At 39.4% G+C, this 22,794-nt stretch overlaps 2 protein-coding genes across 4 annotated transcripts in view; both read right to left on the bottom strand.

Moving 5' to 3' along the window:
- Nucleotides 1–642, bottom strand: part of VPS39 (VPS39 subunit of HOPS complex) — a 35,318-nt gene extending 34,676 nt beyond the window's left edge. For both annotated transcript variants that reach the window (XM_060760887.2, XM_060760893.2), the window contains exon 1: nt 454–642. In XM_060760887.2, the coding sequence (XP_060616870.2) occupies nt 454–526 (73 nt within the window). In that variant the 5' untranslated portion in view covers nt 527–642. The remainder of the gene's footprint in view (nt 1–453) is intronic.
- Nucleotides 643–5,107: 4,465 nt separating this feature from the next.
- TMEM87A (transmembrane protein 87A) overlaps nt 5,108–22,794 on the bottom strand; it is a 34,137-nt gene continuing 16,450 nt past the window's right edge. The window contains exons 8-20 of one of the 2 annotated variants that reach the window (XM_067462829.1): nt 22,007–22,068; nt 21,649–21,832; nt 20,546–20,645; nt 19,736–19,829; nt 18,049–18,120; nt 14,310–14,418; nt 13,418–13,470; nt 13,155–13,258; nt 12,833–12,906; nt 12,069–12,130; nt 10,566–10,621; nt 9,865–9,895; nt 5,108–8,068 (exon numbers count right to left, since the gene is read on the bottom strand). In XM_067462829.1, the coding sequence (XP_067318930.1) occupies nt 8,027–8,068; nt 9,865–9,895; nt 10,566–10,621; nt 12,069–12,130; nt 12,833–12,906; nt 13,155–13,258; nt 13,418–13,470; nt 14,310–14,418; nt 18,049–18,120; nt 19,736–19,829; nt 20,546–20,645; nt 21,649–21,832; nt 22,007–22,068 (1,043 nt within the window). In that variant the 3' untranslated portion in view covers nt 5,108–8,026. Of the gene's footprint in view, nt 8,069–9,864; nt 9,896–10,565; nt 10,622–12,068; nt 12,131–12,832; nt 12,907–13,154; nt 13,259–13,417; nt 13,471–14,309; nt 14,419–15,511; nt 15,581–18,048; nt 18,121–19,735; nt 19,830–20,545; nt 20,646–21,648; nt 21,833–22,006; nt 22,069–22,794 lie in introns of both variants that reach the window. The other variant, XM_067462830.1, reaches the window with a different exon arrangement.

Below are 22,794 nucleotides of genomic sequence, written 5' to 3'. Positions count from 1 at the left end.
GAGGAGTAAGAAGTATAATAATTTCAATGGTGTCTTCTATTGTTTTCAGTGATAGCTCTTTTGGGTCTCCTTTTAGAGAGAGAAAGGAAGGTAGAAAGAAATAAAATAATAACAATAACAATCATATTTTAGGCTTTCAGTGGTGTGTTCTCTTTGTTTTTAAGGATAGCTAATTTGGATCTCCTTTCAGAGACAAAAAGAGGGGGGATAACAACAACAACAACAACCTACAGCATCACGAAAGGGGTGCAGCCACATTCCTAAAAACTAACGCAGTTCCATACCACTTGAACTGCCTGGGCTCAAATGCTATGGAATGATGGGCAGCGAAGGTCTTCAGCTGTTGCCGCCCCAAACTCCCTCACCCCACCTCCTTGAGCCAGGGCAGTTCAAGCGGGGCCAAACTGCGCTAACTCCGCAGTGTGGATGCGCCCTGGGATGGGCGCCACTCACCCCAGGCGGCCAGGCAGTCGATCTGGAGGGGCAGCTTTTCCAGGATGGGCACCGGCTCGAAGGCGTCGTGCATGGCGGCAAAGGCCGGGGCCCCAAGAGGCTCCCTTCCAGCAGCAGAAAGGAGAGCGATGGGGAGCCCTTCCTTCCTCCCTTCCTCCCTTCCAGCTCCGGCCTAGGCTCTGCGACGTTTCCGGCTCCCGCTTCACTTCCGCGGAGAGGCTCCTCCTCCTGATGGAGGTGGATGCCATCCTTCGACTCCTTTATCATCCCTTAGGCAGGCATGGGCAAACTTGGGCCCTACCTCCAGGTGTTTTGGACTTCAACTCCCATAATTCCTAACAGCCTCAGTCCCTTTCCTTTTCCCCCTCAGCCGCTTAAACGACTAAAATAATCAAGGGTCTGGAGAACAAGCCCTATGAGGAGCGGCTTAAAGAGCTGGGCATGTTTAGCCTGAAGAAGAGAAAGCTGAGACTCCACGATGATAGCCATGTATAAATATGTGAGAGGAAGTCATAGGGAGGAAGGAGCAAGCTTGTTTTCTCCTGCCCTGGAGAGTAGTACATTGAACAATGGCTTCAAACTACAAGAAAGGAGATTCCATCTGAACATTAGGGAGAACTTCCTGACTGTGAGAGCCATTCAGCAATGGAACTCTCTGCCCCAGAGTGTGATGGAGGCTCCTGCTTTGGAGGCTTTTACACAAAGGCTGGATGGCCATCTGTTGGGGGTGCTTTGAATGCGATTTTCCTGCTTCTTGGACTGCATGGCCCATGAGCTGATCTCTGACATCACACCAGCTGGGAGGATTCCCTCTCTGAGGCAGGACTATGACATCCACCAGCCAATCACAGAGCGTTCCCCGTTTCCAATGCAGATTTCTGCTCTCCAGTGGCCAACAACAACAACAAAACTTTATTTATATACCGCTCTATCCCCCCAAGGGGACTCAGAGCGGTTTCCAGGTAACATAATCAATACATACAAGAAAAAAGGCATAAACATAAAATTAACAGGGCAGGATGACCAGTTCCAGTCATTTATTCCTGTTAATTTGACCTGGTGTGGGGGGTCATGCTCGACCTCACTTACACGAGATTCACTCAGAAAGGGATGTACACAGCAAGATACACAGCAAGATAGTCACAGCAAGAGAGCATACAAAGAGGGAAGAAAGATGTCACGCAGAGAGAAAGAGTGAGCATTTCACTTTCCACCTGGTGACTTGTCATCACTAAGGGTCCTGAAAAGGTCCGTTGGTTGGTTTGCTTGTTTGGTTGCATGTTGCAAGTCACTTCTGGAGTGAGAGAATCAGCCGTCTACGAAGAAATTGCCCAGGGGATGCCCAGATGCTCCACAATCCTGCGAGGAGGCTTCTTTCATGTCCACCAGGAAATAGCAACCAATAGTGAAAGGCCCAAGGCAGTCCATCCTTTGTTTGGGTGTCAGCCAGCACGGCAATGACTTAAAGCAATAAATAGTTTTCTAAGATCTAAAGAGACACTCACTGGAACACCCCAGCAAGCGAGAGTCCAGAAGTGGCAGGCTCAAACCCAGAACCTCAATCAATGAAAGACTCTCTCCTGGGCACACCAAAAACAGGGCGCCTTGGAAGGCGCTGAACAGACACGCCCTGGCACCACGAGATGCAGAGCCAACCTTAAGAAATTGGGCTACAAAGTGAAATCCACGACATGTGAGTGTGGAGAAAAGCAAAATACAGACCACCCACTGCAATGCAACCTGAGTCCTACCACATGCACGATGGAGGACCTTCTTGCAGCAACACCAGAGGCACTCCAAGTGGCCAGCTACTGGTCAAAGGACATTTAATAGAATATCAGGTCTGCAAATTTTGTGTTTTGTTTGTCTGTTTTTTAATGCAATACCACGGTTTTGGTTTGCTCCTGACACGATAAATAAATAAATAAATAAGGGACAAATGAATGATGCAACCTCTAATCATACATCTCTCATGATTATGACTCATCCGTTTCTACACTCCCCTCTGGTATTTCATCCTACCCCCTCAGTCATTCCCCAGGTGCCTGTCACATGTCCATCAGAACTGTATTTCACACATGAATTAAATGCTCAGGCATTTCTATCCAACATGGAACATTAACTCTGTCCCTAAGCCAATGTTTCTCAAAAATTCTGCTCCTGCAGGTGTTTTGGACGTCATTTTCTAGAAATCCCAGTCAGGTTACAAGCTGTTAGGAATTATGGGAGCTGAAGTCCAAACATCTGGAGGAACAGTTTGAGAAACTCTGCCCTAAGCATTGTGAACCTACAAAAGTCTTCCTTCTTTCATTCACTCCTATTGCCTGAATGTTTGGTATAATGTAGTAGATTTGGAAATAGAAATTCAGATTTCATTTTTAAAACAGAGATACACTAAATTTCAGAAAGAGCTTCATATTCTGGCACGGGCTTTAAAAAAAGTTTTTTAAAAAAATATTTTCACAGAACATCCTAAAGGGATGTGCTCATCCGTGGAATATAGGCTATCCCAGTAGTCCTGTGTCTAGCTAATTGAAATGAATATATCCTTATAGACATGTGCATGTATTTATTTTAGATCAAGGCTAAATGTGTTCAAGCACCCCCCCCCCCCTCCTTGTTCACAGGTTGAAGATTTAATTTAAAATAGGTGAGTTTTTAAATTCCATTTTGAGCCCCTGAAACTTAGGACCCACAGATTTTTCCACCAGAGTTGAGCAATTTCAACTCTGCAAGAACCACAGGTTCAGAAACCTGACATGTCAAGCTCCCCAAATGACCAAATAAAGTACAGGATGAGGGTAAAGAATGGCGGCTTTATTCTCTTTTGGCTGAAAGAGGATGTCAGCAGAGTCTGCACTCCAAAGACTGACGTACCCCAATGTAAACATGGATAACTATTTATAGCACTTCGACAGCAGTTGGAAATGAAGGACTTCTGCAGCCCTGAGTGTCAATTGGTCCATATCATGGCTAGCTAGGATCTGAAGGCTGGTTGGCTGGAGTGTGCTATCTGTCATTGTTGCTGATTGGTCTCCAGGTTAGGAGGGAAATTTAATAAATTGATGTTGCTCAGTTTGAAGTTTTGTGGCTGTTGCTTGTTCCTCCTCTCATGGGTATGGGAAGGGAAAGAAAAGTAGATAGGTTTGAGGTAATGGATGCTAATGATGGTAGTTTCCCGTGTCTTGGTGAGGACACTGGTCCATGCAGGTGAAACAATGGGTAGCAATGGATGTTAGCCAGCCTGAAATGGGTTCCCAGGAGGATGAAGAAAGGGGTTGTGCAACTTCTTTGTTAGATGAAATTACCCAAATTACCTGTCTGAACACATCTCCCACTATGAACCATTGTGGAGATTAAGATCCTCCGGGGAGGCCCTGCTTGCCGTCCCGTCATTGTCACAGGCACGATTGGTGTGGACAAGAGAAGGCCTTCTCGGCGATTGCTCCCCGGCTATGGAACTCCCTTCCTGGTGAGATCAGGTCAGTCCCCTCTCTTCTGTCCTTTAGAAGGATGGTAAAAACTTGGCTGTGGGACCAGGCTTTCGGGACAGGGCAATAAAGCAGCAATAGGAAAGATTACCAGGCCAATTAGATTTGACGTGGATGACTAGAACAGTTTTAAATAGTGTATTTTAATATTTTGATAAATGTTTTTAATGTTTATGTATGTATATAAGAATTTGTGTCCTGGCATTAAATGTTTGCCGCATATATGCTGTGCTCTGCCCTGAGTCCCCTTCGGGGTGAGAAGGGCAGAATATAAACGTTTAAGATAAATAAATAAATGTGTGGAGGCAATGTTGAGGGATTATGCCCACTGCCTGAAGGACGATGGAGTTTTTCTACATCCCTCCGGTGAGTACTTATGAAAGTTGTATGTCCAGCTTAACAGTCATCTGTGGAAGTTAGCTGAAATTAGGTTTAGGGTGAAAGGTCTCATTGGCTATCAAGACCTTTCTGTGGCCAAGGGTTTTGGGGTCTTCCTTGAGATCCCAAGTTTTCAATAACAGTAAGTCACTGCCCAAAAACCAATGATGATGGGATTCATTTATCCTATGAAGGCATGTTGGGGGGAGGATACATCTGATTTTTTTTACCATAAAGATGCAACAAGCCATCACACTGACCTCACCTGAGATATATGATAAGTATCATGGGAGCCTTGCAAACTGATTTACAAAGTAAGATTTCTTTATCTGCAGCATGAACACAAAAATCAGACTGAGGTGGTGAGTTATTTTTTTTTCTGGATGTCTCCAAAAAGAGGTTGGAGAGCTCCCTGTTGAGGATACAGGTGGAGATCCTGTATTGAGCAGGGAATTGGACTTCATGGTCCATACTGCCCTTCAAATTCTATGATTCTGTATGGACCAATACTTGCAAATGCACATTTTTATAGTACCATGCAGCACAACATATTGAAGTATTGATGCCAAAACTGGAGAAGCTGCTCTGAACTGAGCTCTTAAAAGGTAGGATACAAATTTAATAAATAAAAGTCCCAATAAAAATATACCTTGAGCATGGGCTCCTTACACATTTCAAGTTATAAACCAAGTGTTTATAATGGAGAATGTGATCCCAAATGGATATAAGCATCAGAATATGTGAAACCGCAAATTACAATTGAAAATGTTAAAGAGATGGAAAGATTCACTGCCAAAGATTTTATTACGATACAGAACAAAAATCTGCAACTTAAATTGAATCAAATAATCAAGTGATTTGTTACAGGTAAACCCATTACCATACTAAGTACAACTGAAATAAAATTGAGACACAAAACTGAGAACCGAAGACTTCAAATTTTCTTGAGAAAACCTAGTTCCGGGATCTCTGAAGGAATGTGTTGAATTCATTCCTACAGCCCAAATTTGGCACTAGAATTTTAAAGAAATGCCTCCCATTAAAAAAAAAAACCCTTTCCTTCTCTTGCCATTCATTTTCAAAATATATTTTCAAAATATACCCGCAGACAGAGGTATATTGAGATGTTCAGAGCCTTGACGGATGAGGACGTATTGGGCTGACATATTCAGGGCCATCTCTAGATACAAAGGGGACCTTATCAAAGAGTTCTCAGGTAGACTCATTAACATAGATTTTTCTGGCTGCACTAGCAGCTGTGTCATGATCTGTTATTTTAAATTCCCTACTACCCTGCAGCAATGTTATACTGGGACCATAGCAGGACATGTTATGTTAAAAGGTCAGGTGCCTGTGATCCCTGTGATCCCTGTGAGAGCAATGGAAACTCAACACCTACTTAAGGCTACAGGTGCTGGGACCAACCCTGCTCAGAGAGCAAGGACACACTTGGTTTGGGGCAGTGGTTCTCAACCTGTGGGTGCCCAGGTGTTTTGGCCTACAACTCCCAGAAATCCCAGCCAGTTTACCAGCAGTTAGGATTTCTGGGAGTTGAAGGTCAAAACATCTGGGGACCCTGAGATTGAGAACCATTGGAAATTCATTTATATGTAAAACACACATACCTTTAGGAGAGTTACTTTTAGAATGAACATAGTATAATAGCATGCTGAAGTGTAAAAATCTGTTGTAGCTATCCATAAACAAGCGGTGGAAAGCAGATGTTCTACAATCTAGAACAGCATTCCTTCACTTTTCAACAGATGGCTTAAGCCACACATGTCAAACTCAAGGCCCGCAGGCTGAATCTGACCTGCCATGTTATTTTACGTGACCCATGAGGTTTTCAATGCCAGGGCAACAAAGTTACACTCATACAGTCTTACAATTACAATCAGTACTTTGATAGCCCTCGCAGAAACTGAGTTTGAAACCACCTGGCTTAAACATATCATTATATTCTTTCTTCTTCCAGGTAACTTTCCACAGTCTGCATACATAACAAATGGCTAGCACAACTTGTGGCCAAATCCAACCCACCTGGGGCTTCATAGCCTTCCAAATTTGGCAGCCCACCTATAATGAAAATGAGTATTGTCAAGTATTTGGCTAGCCATAATATATGACTAGCTGCCTGATTTAGTTTGGAGGGTCTCAGTTTGTATAGACCTGATTCAGAGAGCAAATCTCTGAATGAAATGGTTGTGTCTTTCAAAAATGCTTCCAAAAGAAATATACTGAAAGCACAGGATGAACACAACTGGTCAAACACAACTGCTGGGTAGTAGAGTCTTCTTATGAAAGCCTTCATTGCACTAATTTTAATGAACTGACCATACTCACATCCCATTGCCAGCAATTAGATGTGTAAACACTAAAAGTTAAACAATCATTGGTTCAAAGTATGAAAAAATAGACATTTTTTCTGGAATGTATTTGATTTTGCTAAAAGCATCATGGAGTCATAATTTAGTTCAGTTCCATAAGCAAAAGCTCTTCTTCTAAAGCAGTGGTTCTCAACCTGGGGTCCCCAGATGTTTTTAGCCTTCAACTCCCAGAAATCCTAACAGCTGGTAATCTGGCTGGGATTTCTGGGAGATGTAGGCTAAAAACATCTGGGGACCCCAGGTTGAGAACCATTGTTCTAAAGCAGGGGTCCTCAAACCTTTTAAAAAGAGGGCCAGGTCACAGCCACTCAAAGTGTTGGAGGGCCGGATTATAATTAGAAAAAAACATGAATGAATTCCTATGTACCCTGCACATATCTTATTTGTAGTGTAAAAAATCCACTTTAAAATAATACAATAATTATAATGAAGAACAATTTTAAAAAATATAAACTTATTAGTATTTCAATGGGAAGTGTGGGTCTGCTTTTGAGATAGGATTGTTGTTGATGATGTTGTTGTTGTGTGCTTTCAAAGTCATTTCAGACTTAGGTTGACCCTGAGCAAGGGCCAGGTAAATGACCTTGGAGGGCCATATCTGGCCCCCGGACCTTAGTTTGAGGACCCTTGTTCTAAAGCACTCCCCCCCCCCATCCAGATTATTCCAGAATCTCCCTTCAGTAACTGCTGAATCTGTGAAGAAAAAAAAGAAGAAGAAAGGCACTGACCCCAGTCCACAGATCTCTGGATACAGCTGCAAGCCATAAATACTCTATTGTGTGCAAAACTAAATTACAAAGCTCCAATCACACTAGGAAGTGGAGAACACCTCAGATGTTGTGAATCTTGATGTGAAGTACATTAATTCCTGGAGACTAGCTACAAGGTGACATTCACCTTTGTGCATGGATCACCCTTACTGGTTTAGGGAAAATTATTCATAATCTTTCACTTGTTTCTTTCTCAATCTCTCTCTCTGCCCAGTGCAGTTAAAACATATGGGATTTGGCTGTGATATTGGATTCACAGGTCTTCAAGGCAGTAGTAAAATGCTTTCGTATCACTTAATATTTTAAAAAATAACATGCTGCAATAAAAGACATTTCAATGGCTTTAGAAGCTATTTTTGCAGCAATGATGCAAATCAACATGTGTCACATTCCATTCACAGCGATCCAAGTAAAGTGTTCTTCTTCTGAGAACAACGTAGAGTTCCAAAGATCATGGAACATATCAGATCATGGGACATTCCATGGGAGACAGAAGTTCCTTTCTCCAACAGCAGGAAGTCTTCTCTTACAAACCCTTTTTTTTTCTTTATTCCATTTTAGATCTTTCAAAATGTGTGATCATTCTCTCCTGCAAAATTAACCCAGAGACAGATAACTGTGAATGCTGTCATTACTGCAATACAACATAAACATCACAAGAAATTATACATAGGTTTTCATATTTTTTAGTCATAATGGCATTTGTGGGAACGTTGAATATTTCTTCTTCCTACTCCCCTTCCTTGATCTCATCTCCCTCCCCCAACTGGGCTTCTAAATTGCCATTAAGTTCTCTAGTAAGGAAAATATAGAGTAAAGGGTGATTGCATAAGAAAATGGCAGTTAGGGAAGAATTCAGCACTCTTCACTCCCACAAAATTCTCCCCTGTGGGTCACCTCCTCCCAGTTGTATAGTCTCAGTATGTTGACAAACACAGATATATGTATTCATCAAATGCCATCTGGTTCAACTCTTATATAATTGGATATTATACCAACTCTTCTCAGTGGAAATGGAAATACATAGGTTCAGAATCTTGAACCTATATCTCTTCTCTCCTATTATGGAGGAGGGACACCAATATAATTTTTTGAATTACATAGTTACTTGTACTGACTTTTGAATGTCTGTTATTTCCCTGACTGGGAAATGTTTTTTTTATTTTTCATTTTACAAAGTGGAGCCTTCGGTGGCACAGTGGGTTAAACCCCTGTGCCGGCAGGACTGAAGACCGACAGGTCGCAGGTTCAAATCCGGGGAGAGGCGGATGAGCTCCCTCTATCAACTCCAGCTCCTCATGCAGGGACATGAGAGAAGCCTCCCACAAGGATGATAAAAATATCAAATCATCCGGGTGTCCCCTGGCCAACGTCCTTGCAGACAGCCAATTCTCTCACACCAGAAGCAACTTGCAGTTTCTCAAGTTGCTCCTGACATGACCAAAAAAATTTTTTTACAAAGTAATTAAAACGGACATAGACCGATAAAAAACAATTAAAATTCAAAGAACGATCAACACATTAAAACAGTGAAAAGTGAAGGCTTTGAAGCCAAGAGCTTTTATATATCCCCCCCCCCCCCACTGCCAAAAAAAACAAGAAAAAGTCCAAATAATGGTTTTTCAATAATATGGACTGAAAAATACTACTATTTGCTGACACTAACATTTCATCAATAAATCTCACATATAATTGCATTATTTTAAATATTTTTACACTGTAGATGGAATAGAATTCAAAATCACTGGGGAAAAGTTTTCGAATCACCCTGCCCCCCGGCACTCTTTTTCCCCTAAAAAGCTATCTTCAAAAGTGATAAATCCTTCTCACCAGGTTTAGGAGTAAATGGCAAAATGTTGCTTGCATTATATTCAGAAAGTCCAACTGTACTACTTAACCCAGGGTGTCTCCACATTGCACAATTAAAGCAGTTTGAGATCACTTTTAATTTCCATGGCTTCATACTTTGGATGTGTCATGTGATGAAGGAGCTCAGATTCTCTGCGAGAGGATGTTAGTCCACTAACCCAAATTACTATTCCCCACGGAACTCGGAGTGCCTGTCTACACTGTATAATTAAACCAACATAATCCTCATTCCCTCTCGTTTTCAGTGTATCCTTCTAAATAGCTTAGTAAACTATAAATCTCGGGACATCATAATACGGAACCATGATAATTAAAGTGGTATGAAATTGTGCAGTGTGAACAGACCTCCAGTTTTCAGAAAAGATATTTAATGGTTCCTCTTCCTTATATTTATGTTTTATGCTTGTTTCCAAGCCAATTAAAACAGTCTGTTTTTTAAAGGCGGAAATCATTTCCTTAATTCTTGGCTTATGCCCTCTCTAGCTAGGAACAGGACTAGAATTATTGTTCACTGACCTCATCTGAATCCAGAAGCGCTGGAAGAGAACTGCATTAAGAGAAGGAGAGAGAGAAAAATACAATATTGGCAAGAAGGAGTAATGCTAACAATTATCATTACACACATCAGATATATATTTTATCTAATTAAAATTTGGAACAATCATACTACATATGGCCACTTGGGGAACCTAATGTGACTTGAAGATCTCCATTATCCCCTGACCTCCCAAAGTCCCCAGCATACCCTTATGCTTTCCAAATCATCAATCCCACTTTTCTGCAAATGCTTCCAACAGGTCAAAAACTCTGTTTTGTGGGTGCCCCCCTCCCAATAGGGCTTCAAGGTGACCAGAAGTGACGCAAATTCACTATTTCCAGTTGCTCCCCCTCTGGAGGAGACCGAAATAGTCTGATAGTCCATTATCAGACTCTTAATGTACACACACAATGCAGAAAAAGGGAAAACATACAGTTTGGGAAATCCTTGTTTACTTAGAAACAAGAAAATCAGCAATAGACTATTTTGCCCTAAAGCTTCAACTATTAGCAAGTTACAACTCAAGTTCATACATTCTATTGAAAACTGGCAGCTGGTAGTCCTCAGAAAGAATTCAGAAACTACTAAAACATCAGTTATGTACTTGAAATGACAAGTGTTTTTAGTTCTTCTATTTCTAGTATCTCTGTTGTTCATAGGTCACATTACAAATACTTACACATCAGTCACTGAAGAAGGGACATTCTCTTCTACCCATTTCAAGTCATCTTCCTGCTAGATTTTTGAGAAAAACTAGTTAATTGATTTTTCCCATCATTATTTTGTCATTCTGATTTACCATAAAATGAATGCAATAAAATATATTATATGTAATCTGTCTTACAAATGCTTTGCTAACTAAATTCCCATTTCTCTCTCTCTCTCTCTCTCTCTCTCTCTCTCTCTTTTGTTTTTGTTTTGTTATTGTGTGGGTATGGACATTTACAAAAATATGTAGAATTAAACTAAACTTTCCTTGAGCCTCCAGAAGCTGGAAATGAAAGGAGAAGTCTCTGTCTTTGTTTGTGTTTGTGTGCCTTCATTGTATATGACTGTAAAGGCATTGAATGTTTGCCTATGTATGTAAATGCTTTAATCTGCCCTGGGAGAGAAGGGCGGAATATCAAAAAAGTGTATTATTATTATTATTATTATTTACATGCTACATTAACGTGATATCTAAAGTGACCCATTTCAATTCTTTTCAGTCAAAAGATGCCAGTTTTGAGAGAGAAAATTATAATGACATATTTTAGCATTTTAATTCTATTTAAAAGTGGAAAGAAGCAATTATTCATATGCTCTTATTTTTCCCTTTAATTTAAGTAGATATGGAAGACACTTTCCAAGACTGGAAATAATGAATAAAAACGTTTAAAATCACTGTACTGAAACATTATAGGTTGTTGTTGTTTTTTTAAAAAAGAACAGCAATTGATTTAAATATAAGTGTACAGGGTGAGGCAGCATAACTTCCTTTTCTAAAATGCGCGCCATTCAGTCGGTTGAAGACGTAGCGGAGCGCTAGTGGTCTTGTTTGAGAGGCAGGAGTATAAAGTTTTGTCCTGACACAGTTCAGTCGCCATCATGCGTTGGAACAGTGAGGAGCGTGCTTTTGCCATTGAGGCCTACTTTTCGAGCAGATTTGGAGCGGCCGGCCCGCTCTCCAGATTTGGTCCCTTGTGATTTTTTTCTATGAGGTTTTTTGAAATCCTGTTTATGTGAACCGTCCAAGGACCCTACAAGATTTGAAGACCAACATCCAGGAAGAAATTGCCAACATAATGCCAGCTATGCTGGCAAGAGTCATGACAAACACCAGAAATCGGTTTACTCAGTGTATGGAGAATGGGGGGCGTCACCTACCTAATTTGATCTTCAAAACTACGTAAAACAAAACTTTGGGTATGCCCCTACATTATAAAAAAAATAAATATTTCTGATTCATACAATGAGTTTTATTAAGTTTTTTTAAAAAGAAAGTTATGCTGCCTCACCCTGTATATTAGATATGTATCCAGCTAGAACTCTGGTTTTCTTCTTCTTAGCTATTAGCCTAGGCACAGTTCCTTTCATTTCAAAATTTCCATGCAGTTTATTACTACCTAGGCCAGCATCATACCATTTTCTTACATGTTCCACCTCCTACTCCAGTAGGAGCTATGTGAAAAATCAAACTTACTGATTTGTTGGTTTTTGGATTTCCATTTGATTCTTGTTTGGAACTTCTCATTTTCATCCCTTCTGTGTAGGATAATAGGAAAGGGGAAAACCCAGTCAACCAGATGATTAGAAAGTATAAAGGTTTGACTAGAATATGAAACAGAATCCAACTTTTCAATCTCTTTGCCATGCATAGAACAGGATAAAAAATAAATTACCATAGGGAGAACACCGGGAATATGCTTTTGGGGAGCCATTTCCTCGGAAAGGGAAAAGGTAGAAACCACTGTTGTTGATCTTTAGATTCTAACACATGGCACATAGGACTGGTTTTCGAGGCCTGATTTTACTCTGCTTTCAATCTGAAGCAATGATCATTTAAACATGCAGCAAGAGATCTCAACAGCCACAAATCTGGCTGTGATGGGTAGGAAGAGCAAAGACAATCTGGCAGCTGAAATGGAAAACTGGAACCCACACACTTGCAGCATCCTTTCCTTTCAAAGATAATCTGTTTTTCACAGAACCCCATGCCCTTCCTATTACTATCTCAGGCACTCACATGAAATTATAACAAAAAAGCATAAATAAATAAAAATGTCACAACCACCTGTGTATAAAATTAGGCGAGAAATTGTGACTTGTCATATTTTAATTTTTTTCTGCTTCCATCTCTACCAAAAGCCCTTCTGAACTAACTGAATACAAATGTCTTTGCTGGGTGGCAAAAAGTTAAACTTTGGAAGAATATCTATTCATAAAGGAAAAATACGGTCTTTTTACCAAAGCTTTCTTTCAGCATTGGTTCCTTTTGTTCATCGTCCTCATCTTCTTCAGACAATGGTGAAAAGGCAAATCTTTTGAAAACAAATAAAGCAAATCTTTGTAAAAAAAATAGATGAAATAAAGAAAGCAACAAAGATCTGGTTCATCAGACCAACATGAACATTTTCAGGGTCTATGTCAACATGCACATAGAGAGAGAAAGTTTTAGAATTATCTAAAACAGGAAAAGATAGCTGCTGGATATCAAAACAACCAGGTGTTTTGAACTCATATATACACGATGCACTTAGTCTGAGAACAAAGATTATGAATTTTATACCTCTGGTTGTTGGCCGAGGGCCTCCAAAGAACCATGATGGCAAAAAGTATCATTGAAAACAAGAGCCGCCAGACAGCATCATCGACCCACACCTCCTGCCAATCCTGTTAAAAGAAAGGCAAAGAAATCATTCTTTTCAAAAGAAAAATGCTGACATTTTCAATAAGCAAGAAGGCCAAGAATTTTTACTATATTCTTAGCCACTTGACTGTCAAACAAAAACACTCTTTCCATGGTAATTAAAAAAAATAAACCAAACTTACCGATTGACAGTCTACCAGCCTGAAAGTTGTCCAGATGATAAAAATAACAGATGCTAAAGGTATAAAAGCACAAGACAAACACAGAAAAGTGTTAGCAACTGTAGGACTGTAGAACTTTCTAAAAGATATTTTGAGTTATTTTTAGAAAAGTGTATCACCATGAAAGTTATACCAAGGAGCCATGTATATTACTTGACCTACAGTTTGCAATTTTTTTACCATGCCATAAGGAGGAAAACTCTTTCACAGAACTCATTCTATTCTTCTGATCTGATTCTGATTCACCAGATCTACTGGTTAAGTTAACTTTTGCATACTACAATTGCAAAGTAAAAAAAAATCTGTCTAGTGCAACATGGTAAAAGGTAAAAGTATTCCCTTGACATTAGTCATGTCCAACTCTGGGGGGTGGTGCTCATCATCTCAATTTCTAAGCCAAAGAACTGCATTGTCCAAGTTCAGCATGACTGCATGGAGCGCCATTACCTTCCCGCTGGAGAGGTACCTATTGATCTACTCACATGTGCATGTTTTCAAATTGCTAGGTTGTCAGAAGCTGGGCCTAACAGCGGGAGCTCACTACACTCCCCAGATTTGGACCACCAACCTTTTGGTCAGCAAGATCAGTAGCTCAACAGTTTAACCTGCTGCACCACAGGAGACTCCAGCAACATGGTAACAATCTGTAAGTTATGGAACCACAATTTTTATTTATTTTTCAACCACCCATTTAATTTCTAGTCAGTGTTCCAGCAGAGAACCAATGCAAGGGAAACTGCAATGTGGACATGCACCATTACAGTGTGAACTTTGATGTTATAAACATTTCAGAAAAGATCTGGTTCAGAAAGCCCTCGGAGAGGATGAATGAGGAATTACTTCCAAAACTCACCTGCTATTGCCAAGATGAGAGTGCTCGTAAAGTGTCGGTAGAGAGAAAGCTTCACGACGTTCCTCCTAAGTTTTAACAACTTCATTGTCTGAGTCAAACTAATAAATATGTAATGGCAAGTCAAGAAAAACAACTCAAACTTAACATCAGGATGGGGAAAATTAGTAGAGTTAATTTAGGTTCAACAAGCACAAGGATAGTGACATAAATATGTTAGCACTGTACTCTTAAACACTGGCAATTTTTCAACTTGTATATATCAAATTGAAATGCATCACCTCCATTGGGATTCACTGCCACTTGCCTCGAGCATTGTCTCAGAAAATAAGAATTAATTATGAAAGCCATCTTCTTTGTGATACTTCAGAAGCTGTTTCACTTGGAAATAATGAACAGACCTATCCACTTAAATGAGTAATAATGGCACTGGAGTCTCCATATAGTGACCTCTCTTCAGATCTTATGCCTTTAGCATAAAGTATTGCTGTGTGAACACAATTTTCAATAGTTTCCACAAAAGGGCTACAAATAAGACTGGGGGGATTTTTAGCACAGTTATCTTGATTACAAATGCACTGTGTAGATAGACTTAGATAGAAAGTCGTTGCTAAAACTGACAGAACAGTTACCCTTGAAATCTGTTGATGGCATCAAATTGACTGTAAGGCCACTATGAGTCCCTTTTGGGGTTGAGAAGGGTGGGATATAAATATAGTAAATAAATAGCTCATTCTTTTGTAGAAATATAGACTAGGGATCCACATGATCTAGCACAGCTGACATCACTACAATAAAAAGCAGGATCATCGGCAACTGGTAACCATTACTAGTTCTCCATGTTTTTAGATTAGGGTGGGCAAAATGGTTTCCAGGTCACTTCCCATTGTTAGCAGGGGAGGGCCAAGAACATGGTTTTCTATCCTCCTACGACCTTTCCAGGTCTCCTGTGTTACCAATGTGATCCCTGAGCCTACTCCTTGTACCACAACACCAAACATTGTGACTAAGGGAACTGTTCCAATGAATTTAATGGGACTTGCTCCCTAGTAAGTTAGACCCATAATGTCAAATAATTATGCTTGCAAATGGAAACAAACAAAACCAGAAGCTGGTAGAGTATCTGCAGATGAATGCCACCCACCACAAAAGCCCAATTCCAAAGTTATTTAAATTCCACCAAATAAGACAGTGAAGAAGGATATCCACCAACAGAGAGCAGTATCTAGGAAAGCCAGTGGAATAAAAGCCAAGGAGGCAAGATCATTCTGTGCCTAGAGAGAGAAAGAGAAAAGGGCATTGAGATCAAGGCGGACCAGAAGCAAGATGCAAGGTTGGCAGTACAATCCTCTGCATATCTACTCAGAAGAAAGTCCCATTCAGGTTAATGAAATTTACTCTGACGTTAAGAGTGTACAGAATTGCAGCCTCAAGAACACAGTTCTTTGTTATAATGTTAGTAGTTTGTTGACAATAATGTAAAGACACCAACTAAGATTTTTTCCAATTCATTCAGCATGCAGGAACATGACAGAAGTCTCCCACAAGGATGGTAAAACATCAAAAACATCCGGGTGTCCCCTGGGCTACATCCTTGCAGACAGCCAATTCTCTCACACTAGAAGTGACTTGCAGTTTCTCAAGTCGCTCCTGACACACATAAACACAAAAAAAAAATCAGCAAGACATGTAGTCCTACAGATGGTGATGCACTGCAACTGAAGAACATCCAAGTCTCATATTCCCCAGCTCTGCTCTTGATCCAAAACTGATCCTGAAGATTCAGGCCTAAAACTGCTATACAAGTGCTCTGCTGTTAAATCAATACATGATTTAGCATTCCAAAATCTAGATAAAGTAGTACCAGACCTGTCTACCCTACACCAAGGAAGGGCAACATGATTAAATCTAGAAATCTCTTTAGAAGGGATTAGTTCATAACCCTGACAAAGCAGTCTGACTTTCCCCACAACAGTCAATTGTGATGCAAGATCACTTAGGATTGCTCTATCCAAGAAGCCCTATTCAGGTGGTCGAAACAAGGGTTACTTAAAGATTGAGAGACTTGTGCTAGACCAGTGGTTCTCAACCTGTGGGTCCCCAGATGTTTTGGCCTTCAACTCCCAGAAATCCTAACAGCTGGTAAACTGGCTGGGATTTCTGGGAGTTGTAGGCCAGAACACCTGGGGACCCAAAATGCTAGACCCACTGGTCGACATTAAAATTCAACTGTAACCATTCAAATAAGTAATGATTTTTGCACTTTTTGATATCCCAAATGGCCTTATTATGTCAAACAGTAGGAATGAGCCTTTCACTGTCTGAGCTCTAGTGAAGCTATATCCTAAAAGAAAACTGCAAAAGGAGCTGCCATTGTCGTAAATATATGATTATCTCTTTCTTGTGTGCAAGAACAAGAAACTACAATTTCTTCCTCAATTCTCACATTTTCTATTGGTCTTGGGAGTTTTAACATTTTCTAGAATTTTTTTTACATTCAGCAACTACACAGATCAGGTACAATAGCTATGCCCTTTTTGCATTGCTAACAGAAACAGCACATAACCAGTCTTTTTGTGTTTGCTCTCTTTGTATGATTTGTAACACACAGAGACACTCTGAGGTAATATATCGTAATCATCTTATTCTCATGCTGGAGGTAAAAACAAAACTAGCAGCAGTTAATGAACTCTTCACAAGCTTTCACAACCAATCAATACCAGGTTTCATCAAGAAATAATTCAGCAGGATTTCTTTACAACTCTGTATCATACATACAATTACCCCAGTAAGTGCTACTAAAATAGCCTGAATATTCTGAAGGTATCAGATCCTGTAATCATACTTGGAAGCTAAACAGGATTACGCCAGGTTAAGATTTGGAATAGAGACTGCCATAGAATAGCAAGTACTGTAAGTTTCAGTCAGAGAAAGACAATTGTGCGTGTGTGTGTGTGTGTGTGTGTGTGTATGTCAGGAGCAACTTGAGAAACTGCAAGTCGCCTCTGGTGTGAGAGAATTGGCCATCTATAAAGACGTCGCCCAGGGGTTGCCTGGATGTTTTTACCATCCTGTAGGAGGTTTCTCTCATGTGCCCACATAAGAAGCTGGAGCTGACAGAGGGGAGCTCAGCCCGCTCCCCGGATTTGAACCGCTGATCTTTCAGCCAGCAGTCCTGTCAACACAAGAGTTTAACCCATTGCACCATCAGAGGCTTCTAGAGAAACACAATAACAAATCATTTCTGAATATTCATTGCCTAAGGTGACCCCATGGAATTTATGGGATCACTATATGTTAACAGGTGACTTGAAGGCACATACATAGTTATTTAATCAGAACTTCTTTCTGAGTAGACATACATAGGATTTCACTGCTTTACAGAAAAATTTTAAATGACATCAAATGCATACCCCATTATAAACCACAACATTCACAACAGATACATATAAGAGACGGTGAAATAGTGTTGATTCTTATTTAAATCTATGGACTTTCAGTACACTATACAAATTGATCTTAACTTTATGTAAATTAACCTGCTTTTATTAATCTTTGTATTGGCAAATCCAAAGGTAACTTATGTTACGCTGTATCAAAATCTTTTTGTTGAGGCGATGTTGGATGGATCATTTACTGTCTTCTGAAATATCTAGAGGCACCCAAAAATTTGGACCAAAGAGAAAGTGTATTGCCATTGTTCTAAAATTAAAGCCACACAACACAACTTCTGAAAGGATATCCAGTAAATAATACAGGAGTCAATGACAGATAGCGCAATGTTAGCTATCAAAGCTGTAACACCACGGAAAGACTGAAAAGGTATCAAAAAGAAAGTTTTATCAGACAGGCATGACAAGAACACAAACACAATCAACACAAAACTGAGACGCAGTTTAACTCTATGTCCAGAAACAAACCTACTTCAAAGCCAAAATTCTGAATTTTTGTAATTTACATAATCTGTATGTATTTTCTGTTGAAAATGGTAGCTTTCATCAAGCCTTCTCTAGTAATGTTTATTACTGTTGCCTACTGTTTCCTGTATATATGTTCTGTTATGCTGCTTCCTTTACTCTATGGTTCCTGAGAAGCTATAAAAGGGGCTGCAAACCACATGCTCTTTCTTTCTCTCTCCTTTTGATTATGTGACCTGTTGATAGCTGTTTTGTTATAAGAGTGATGCCCTGGCTGGATGGAACAGAGAATTATTTCAAACATATTTGGAACTGGACTGATAAATTGTGTACCTGTGTATGCTGAACCAAATATTTTTCCTTTAAAGCCTACTTCATTTTGTCTCTTGATTGCATGATATAAGACAAGTTGTTTTATGGGAGAGTGTATATATTTTGGGCACTGAAAAACACTTCTAAAGCTCTGCTGTTTTTATGCACTGGCAAATCTTGGTTTTCCTAACAGATCAGATATAAGATGTTATTCAGTCTAACAACTGAAACCATAGCCTTGCATAGAGTAGAGAACATTCTACTCTAAAGGGTTTTTGGCTCTTCTCTGAGAAGTCATGCTTTACTAAAAATATTATGAAAATTATGTTGAGACTTGTGTCCCATCACCAACATATCTCATTATATGTGTAAATATTCCAAAATATGAAAAAAATCTAAAACACTTCTGATCCCAGGTATTTCATATAAGCGATAGCCAATTTATGTGTACAAAATATAATCTATATGAATGGATTGTTTCAAGCTTTTGCAATGCCAATGCTAGCTTTTAAAATCCACAAAGGAATTATGTCCTTCTCTAAACGTATTGAAAACTAAACATATACTTCCATTACACACAATGTACATTTTCCATCTGCATTATCTACAATGCATTTCATATCTGTTTGGCTGTCCTTTCAGTGTTCCCAAATTAGTGTCACAATCATGCTTCTACTCACAGAGTCATACAATTTTAAAACTATGTATTATTTAGCAAAAACAAATGACAATAAATGGAAATGAGAATAGAGATAACCGAATTCCTTTTGAGAGTATGTGCATATGTGTACATGGACACACATGCAAATATTGTTAAGATGACAATAGATGCAATAAAAATAATGCAGTTTCATCCACAAAAATAATAATGAAGCAGATATTAATCTGTTCATTTGAAGCCCATTACTATTTATAAGATGGCAAAAAACCTGCTCTTTAAGTATTCTTCAATGATAAGCATGTAAGTCAGCTGAGCAATAACAAGTCTGTTCAACAAAATCCAAAATATTCTTGAGTTCCATGAGTCCCCTTCGGGAGATAGGGCACGTTAGAAATAAAGCATTATCATCATCATCATCATCATCATCATCATCATCATCATTATCATTATTATTTTCTTTGTCATCTGTTATATAGTGTTGTCTTGCCGCATGTTAAATGTATTTAAAAAACATGAAAATCCAGTATGTGATTACAAACCCCGGTGACTCTGAGGACACCTTCCATGCCAGAAAATAATAAATAGAGGGCTCCAGCAACAACTACTTTGTGAAGAGTGACTCCAAGGCGAGGTCTGTAGTAGAAATAAAAAGAGAAAATTGAAATAAGCTTCAACTTTACGGCTGAGATGGGTCACATAACTAGTATAATCTCATACATTATCTCTGGATCCCCCAGTGGCACAAGAAAAAGTGCTTAACATACAGGAAGCAGAATTTGGGCAAGCTCAGTTCATCTCCAGTGGGTCCCCTCCTTACATCTGCCGACATTCATCCTGACCTTTGCTACTCTTTGTTCACGTTCTAAGAGAGTGGATTCCAGCCCTATGTTCCCAGAGATCCCTTTAGAGAGAACTCCAAAAAGTCCTACTCTGGCTATTAGTCAAGAATTTTTAAATTGTAATCCAATATTTAAGAATCACTGTTCTTTCTTTCATCTGAAACAGAGGTGAAGGAGAATGTGGATCACAGAAATGGAGACGGAATATATTCAACTACCAGGAAGAATTAAATTTATATTCTAATCCCATCATTCCCAGAATGATGAGAACAGGCCTCCTGTACCTCTCCCATCACTGTTAGAGCCTGTCTGCTACTGACTCTCTCCAAAGATGAAATGTATGACATTTTTCATGGCAAAGGATGATTGGCATAGTATTTGCCATTCTAAGGTGTAAAGGGACTTGAGAGAACTGCTCCCAAGGATTCTGAATGTCTGACTCCAACATTTTAGAGATATGTTGGAGATGTATGAATGAGCCAGAGTTGAAAGCCCAATATTAGTACTCACTTTACTATACCATATCCCAGGCTCACAATAATAACAAGAGTTCGAGCAAGTGACCGCTTCAGTGCTGAAAGCAGCTCAGCCAATATCAGTGCCCCCTGGACTGTGAATAATAATAATAAAAAAAACACAAGACAAAAGGATTATTAAGCATGTTTGGGATTTGGCACATGTTCTGAATTATCACAGATATTTCAATGTAAACATTTCATTCACAAGAAGCCAACTATGAAAAGAGAAACTCTTTTAAATGGGAAAAGATGTGTTTCTTATGAAACAGCACAAGGTACGTCTGTATTAAAAACCTGGGCAAACTTTCCAGAAACCATTGTAACAAACTAATGGGGCTCACATTAAAGTAAACGCAGGCCAAGTCTCTCTTATTTGAAATATCTGGGACCAGAGGTTTTTCAGATTTTTTCTACAGTTTTTGGAATATTGTATAGACTTGAGTATAAGCCAATCCAAATATAAGCCAAGGCACCTAATTTTACCATAAAAAACTGGGAAAATGTACTGACTCGAGTATAAGCCAAGGGTGAGAAATGCAGCAGCTACTGGTAAATTTCAAAATAAAAATAGATAACAATAAAAATACATATATTGATGCATCAGCAAGTTAAATGGTTTTGAATATTTACACAAAACTGTAATTTAAGATAAGACTGTCCAACTCTGAATAAACCAGTATTCTAACCTTCGTCAATGTAAATATGCTTACTTATACTTCCAATAATAATAAAGACAGTAAAATAATGGAAATGTAAAAATATCAGTAGTAATAGAGTAACACAGTATATGTAATAATAATGAAAATATAATAATAAATGGAGTAAAATAATAAATTTAATAATAATAATAATAATAATAACCCAGTAAAATAATAAATAACTTTGACTCAAGTATAAGCCGAGGGGGCCTTTTCAGCCTTTAAAAAGGGCTGAAAAACATGGCTTATACTCTAGTATATACGGTACCTGTATTTCAATGTATATAATGAATAGGGGCTGACTTTTCTCTCAAGGAGTTGTTGCTCCACCAGAGTCTGAAATTTAATGGAGGAATGCTGCAATTCTCAAATATATTTAAGTGTTCCTCACACTTACCAGATTCTCCTGTATAGCGAATATTCTGAAATTCTGCATAGAAAACAGCTTTCTCTAGCATTCCCAGTAAGATCACAGCGCCAATCCAAAACTGGATCCTCAGGAGGTCCCGCCAGTAGCAGGCTGACCATGCCAGCCACAGAACTCCAAACAAAACATATACAATACACATCACCATGAAAAACTATGAGAGAAAGACAAAAGAAAGAAAGTGTGTCAAGAAAGTTTGGTCAGCTATGGAAGTCAAGGCAGTTGCATTAACCTTCCCCCTCCCCGAGAGGGATGCATCAACTCCCACAAAAAAAACATTTTTTTTTTGCCCCAAAGGCCATCTAGGGTACATGGGACATTTACTTACAATCATGAGTGGATAATCTGCTAGAGAAAGATATTCATATGGGCCCTTCACTTCCACAATCACTGTCAAAAAGAAGAACAGAAGAAAGCAAGGAGTCAGAAACGCACTGAAGAAAAGTCATCATCAATGGCTGCTCTTCAGACTTGAAAAGTTCTCAAGCAGAGTGGCACTCTCTGGGACCGAGAGTCTTCCACACTTTCCCCAATGACTTAGAGTAGAAGGAATCCTTACAAGTTTTTGAATGACACCAAACTATAAGGGGTAGCCAACATATTGGCATATAGGGACAAAATTTAATAAGCTCTTGATAAATTAGAAATTTGGGCTGAAACAAATTGATATTTAGCAAAGACAACTGCAAAATTTTACATTTAAGCTGTATAAGCAAAATGTCTAGCAGTAGTAAGGGCTGGGGGTTTAGCATAGCTGGTAAATCACCAGAAATTATAAGATCTATCAACCGAAAGGTTGCAAGTTCGAAACCCCAGGTCAGCATGAGCTGCCGACTGTCAGCCCAGTTTACTGTTGACATAAGCAGTTCAAAAACAGCTTTAGCTGTCATTAGAGAAATTAGGTACCGCTAAAAGCGGGGCAGATGTTTTATGACTTCATAAAGAAAGAAGATCAGAAAATGCTGGGCAACCAAAAGGAAGGAGGAAGTCCTAATGGCTCTTCATCATAGAGGATGGAGCGACAGCATCCCTTGTGGCTGGATTCGAGCCCAAGCTTCCATGGCACCAAAAAAGCTTGATATTGAGTCGAAATAAATAACACACCTCCTTCTGTTC

The sequence above is a fragment of the Anolis sagrei genome, chromosome 1 (genome assembly GCF_037176765.1).
Source record: "Anolis sagrei isolate rAnoSag1 chromosome 1, rAnoSag1.mat, whole genome shotgun sequence".
Lineage (NCBI taxonomy): Eukaryota > Metazoa > Chordata > Lepidosauria > Squamata > Dactyloidae > Anolis > Anolis sagrei.
Note: the sequence above shows the minus strand (reverse complement) of the source record. Positions and strands in the feature narration are given on the sequence as shown.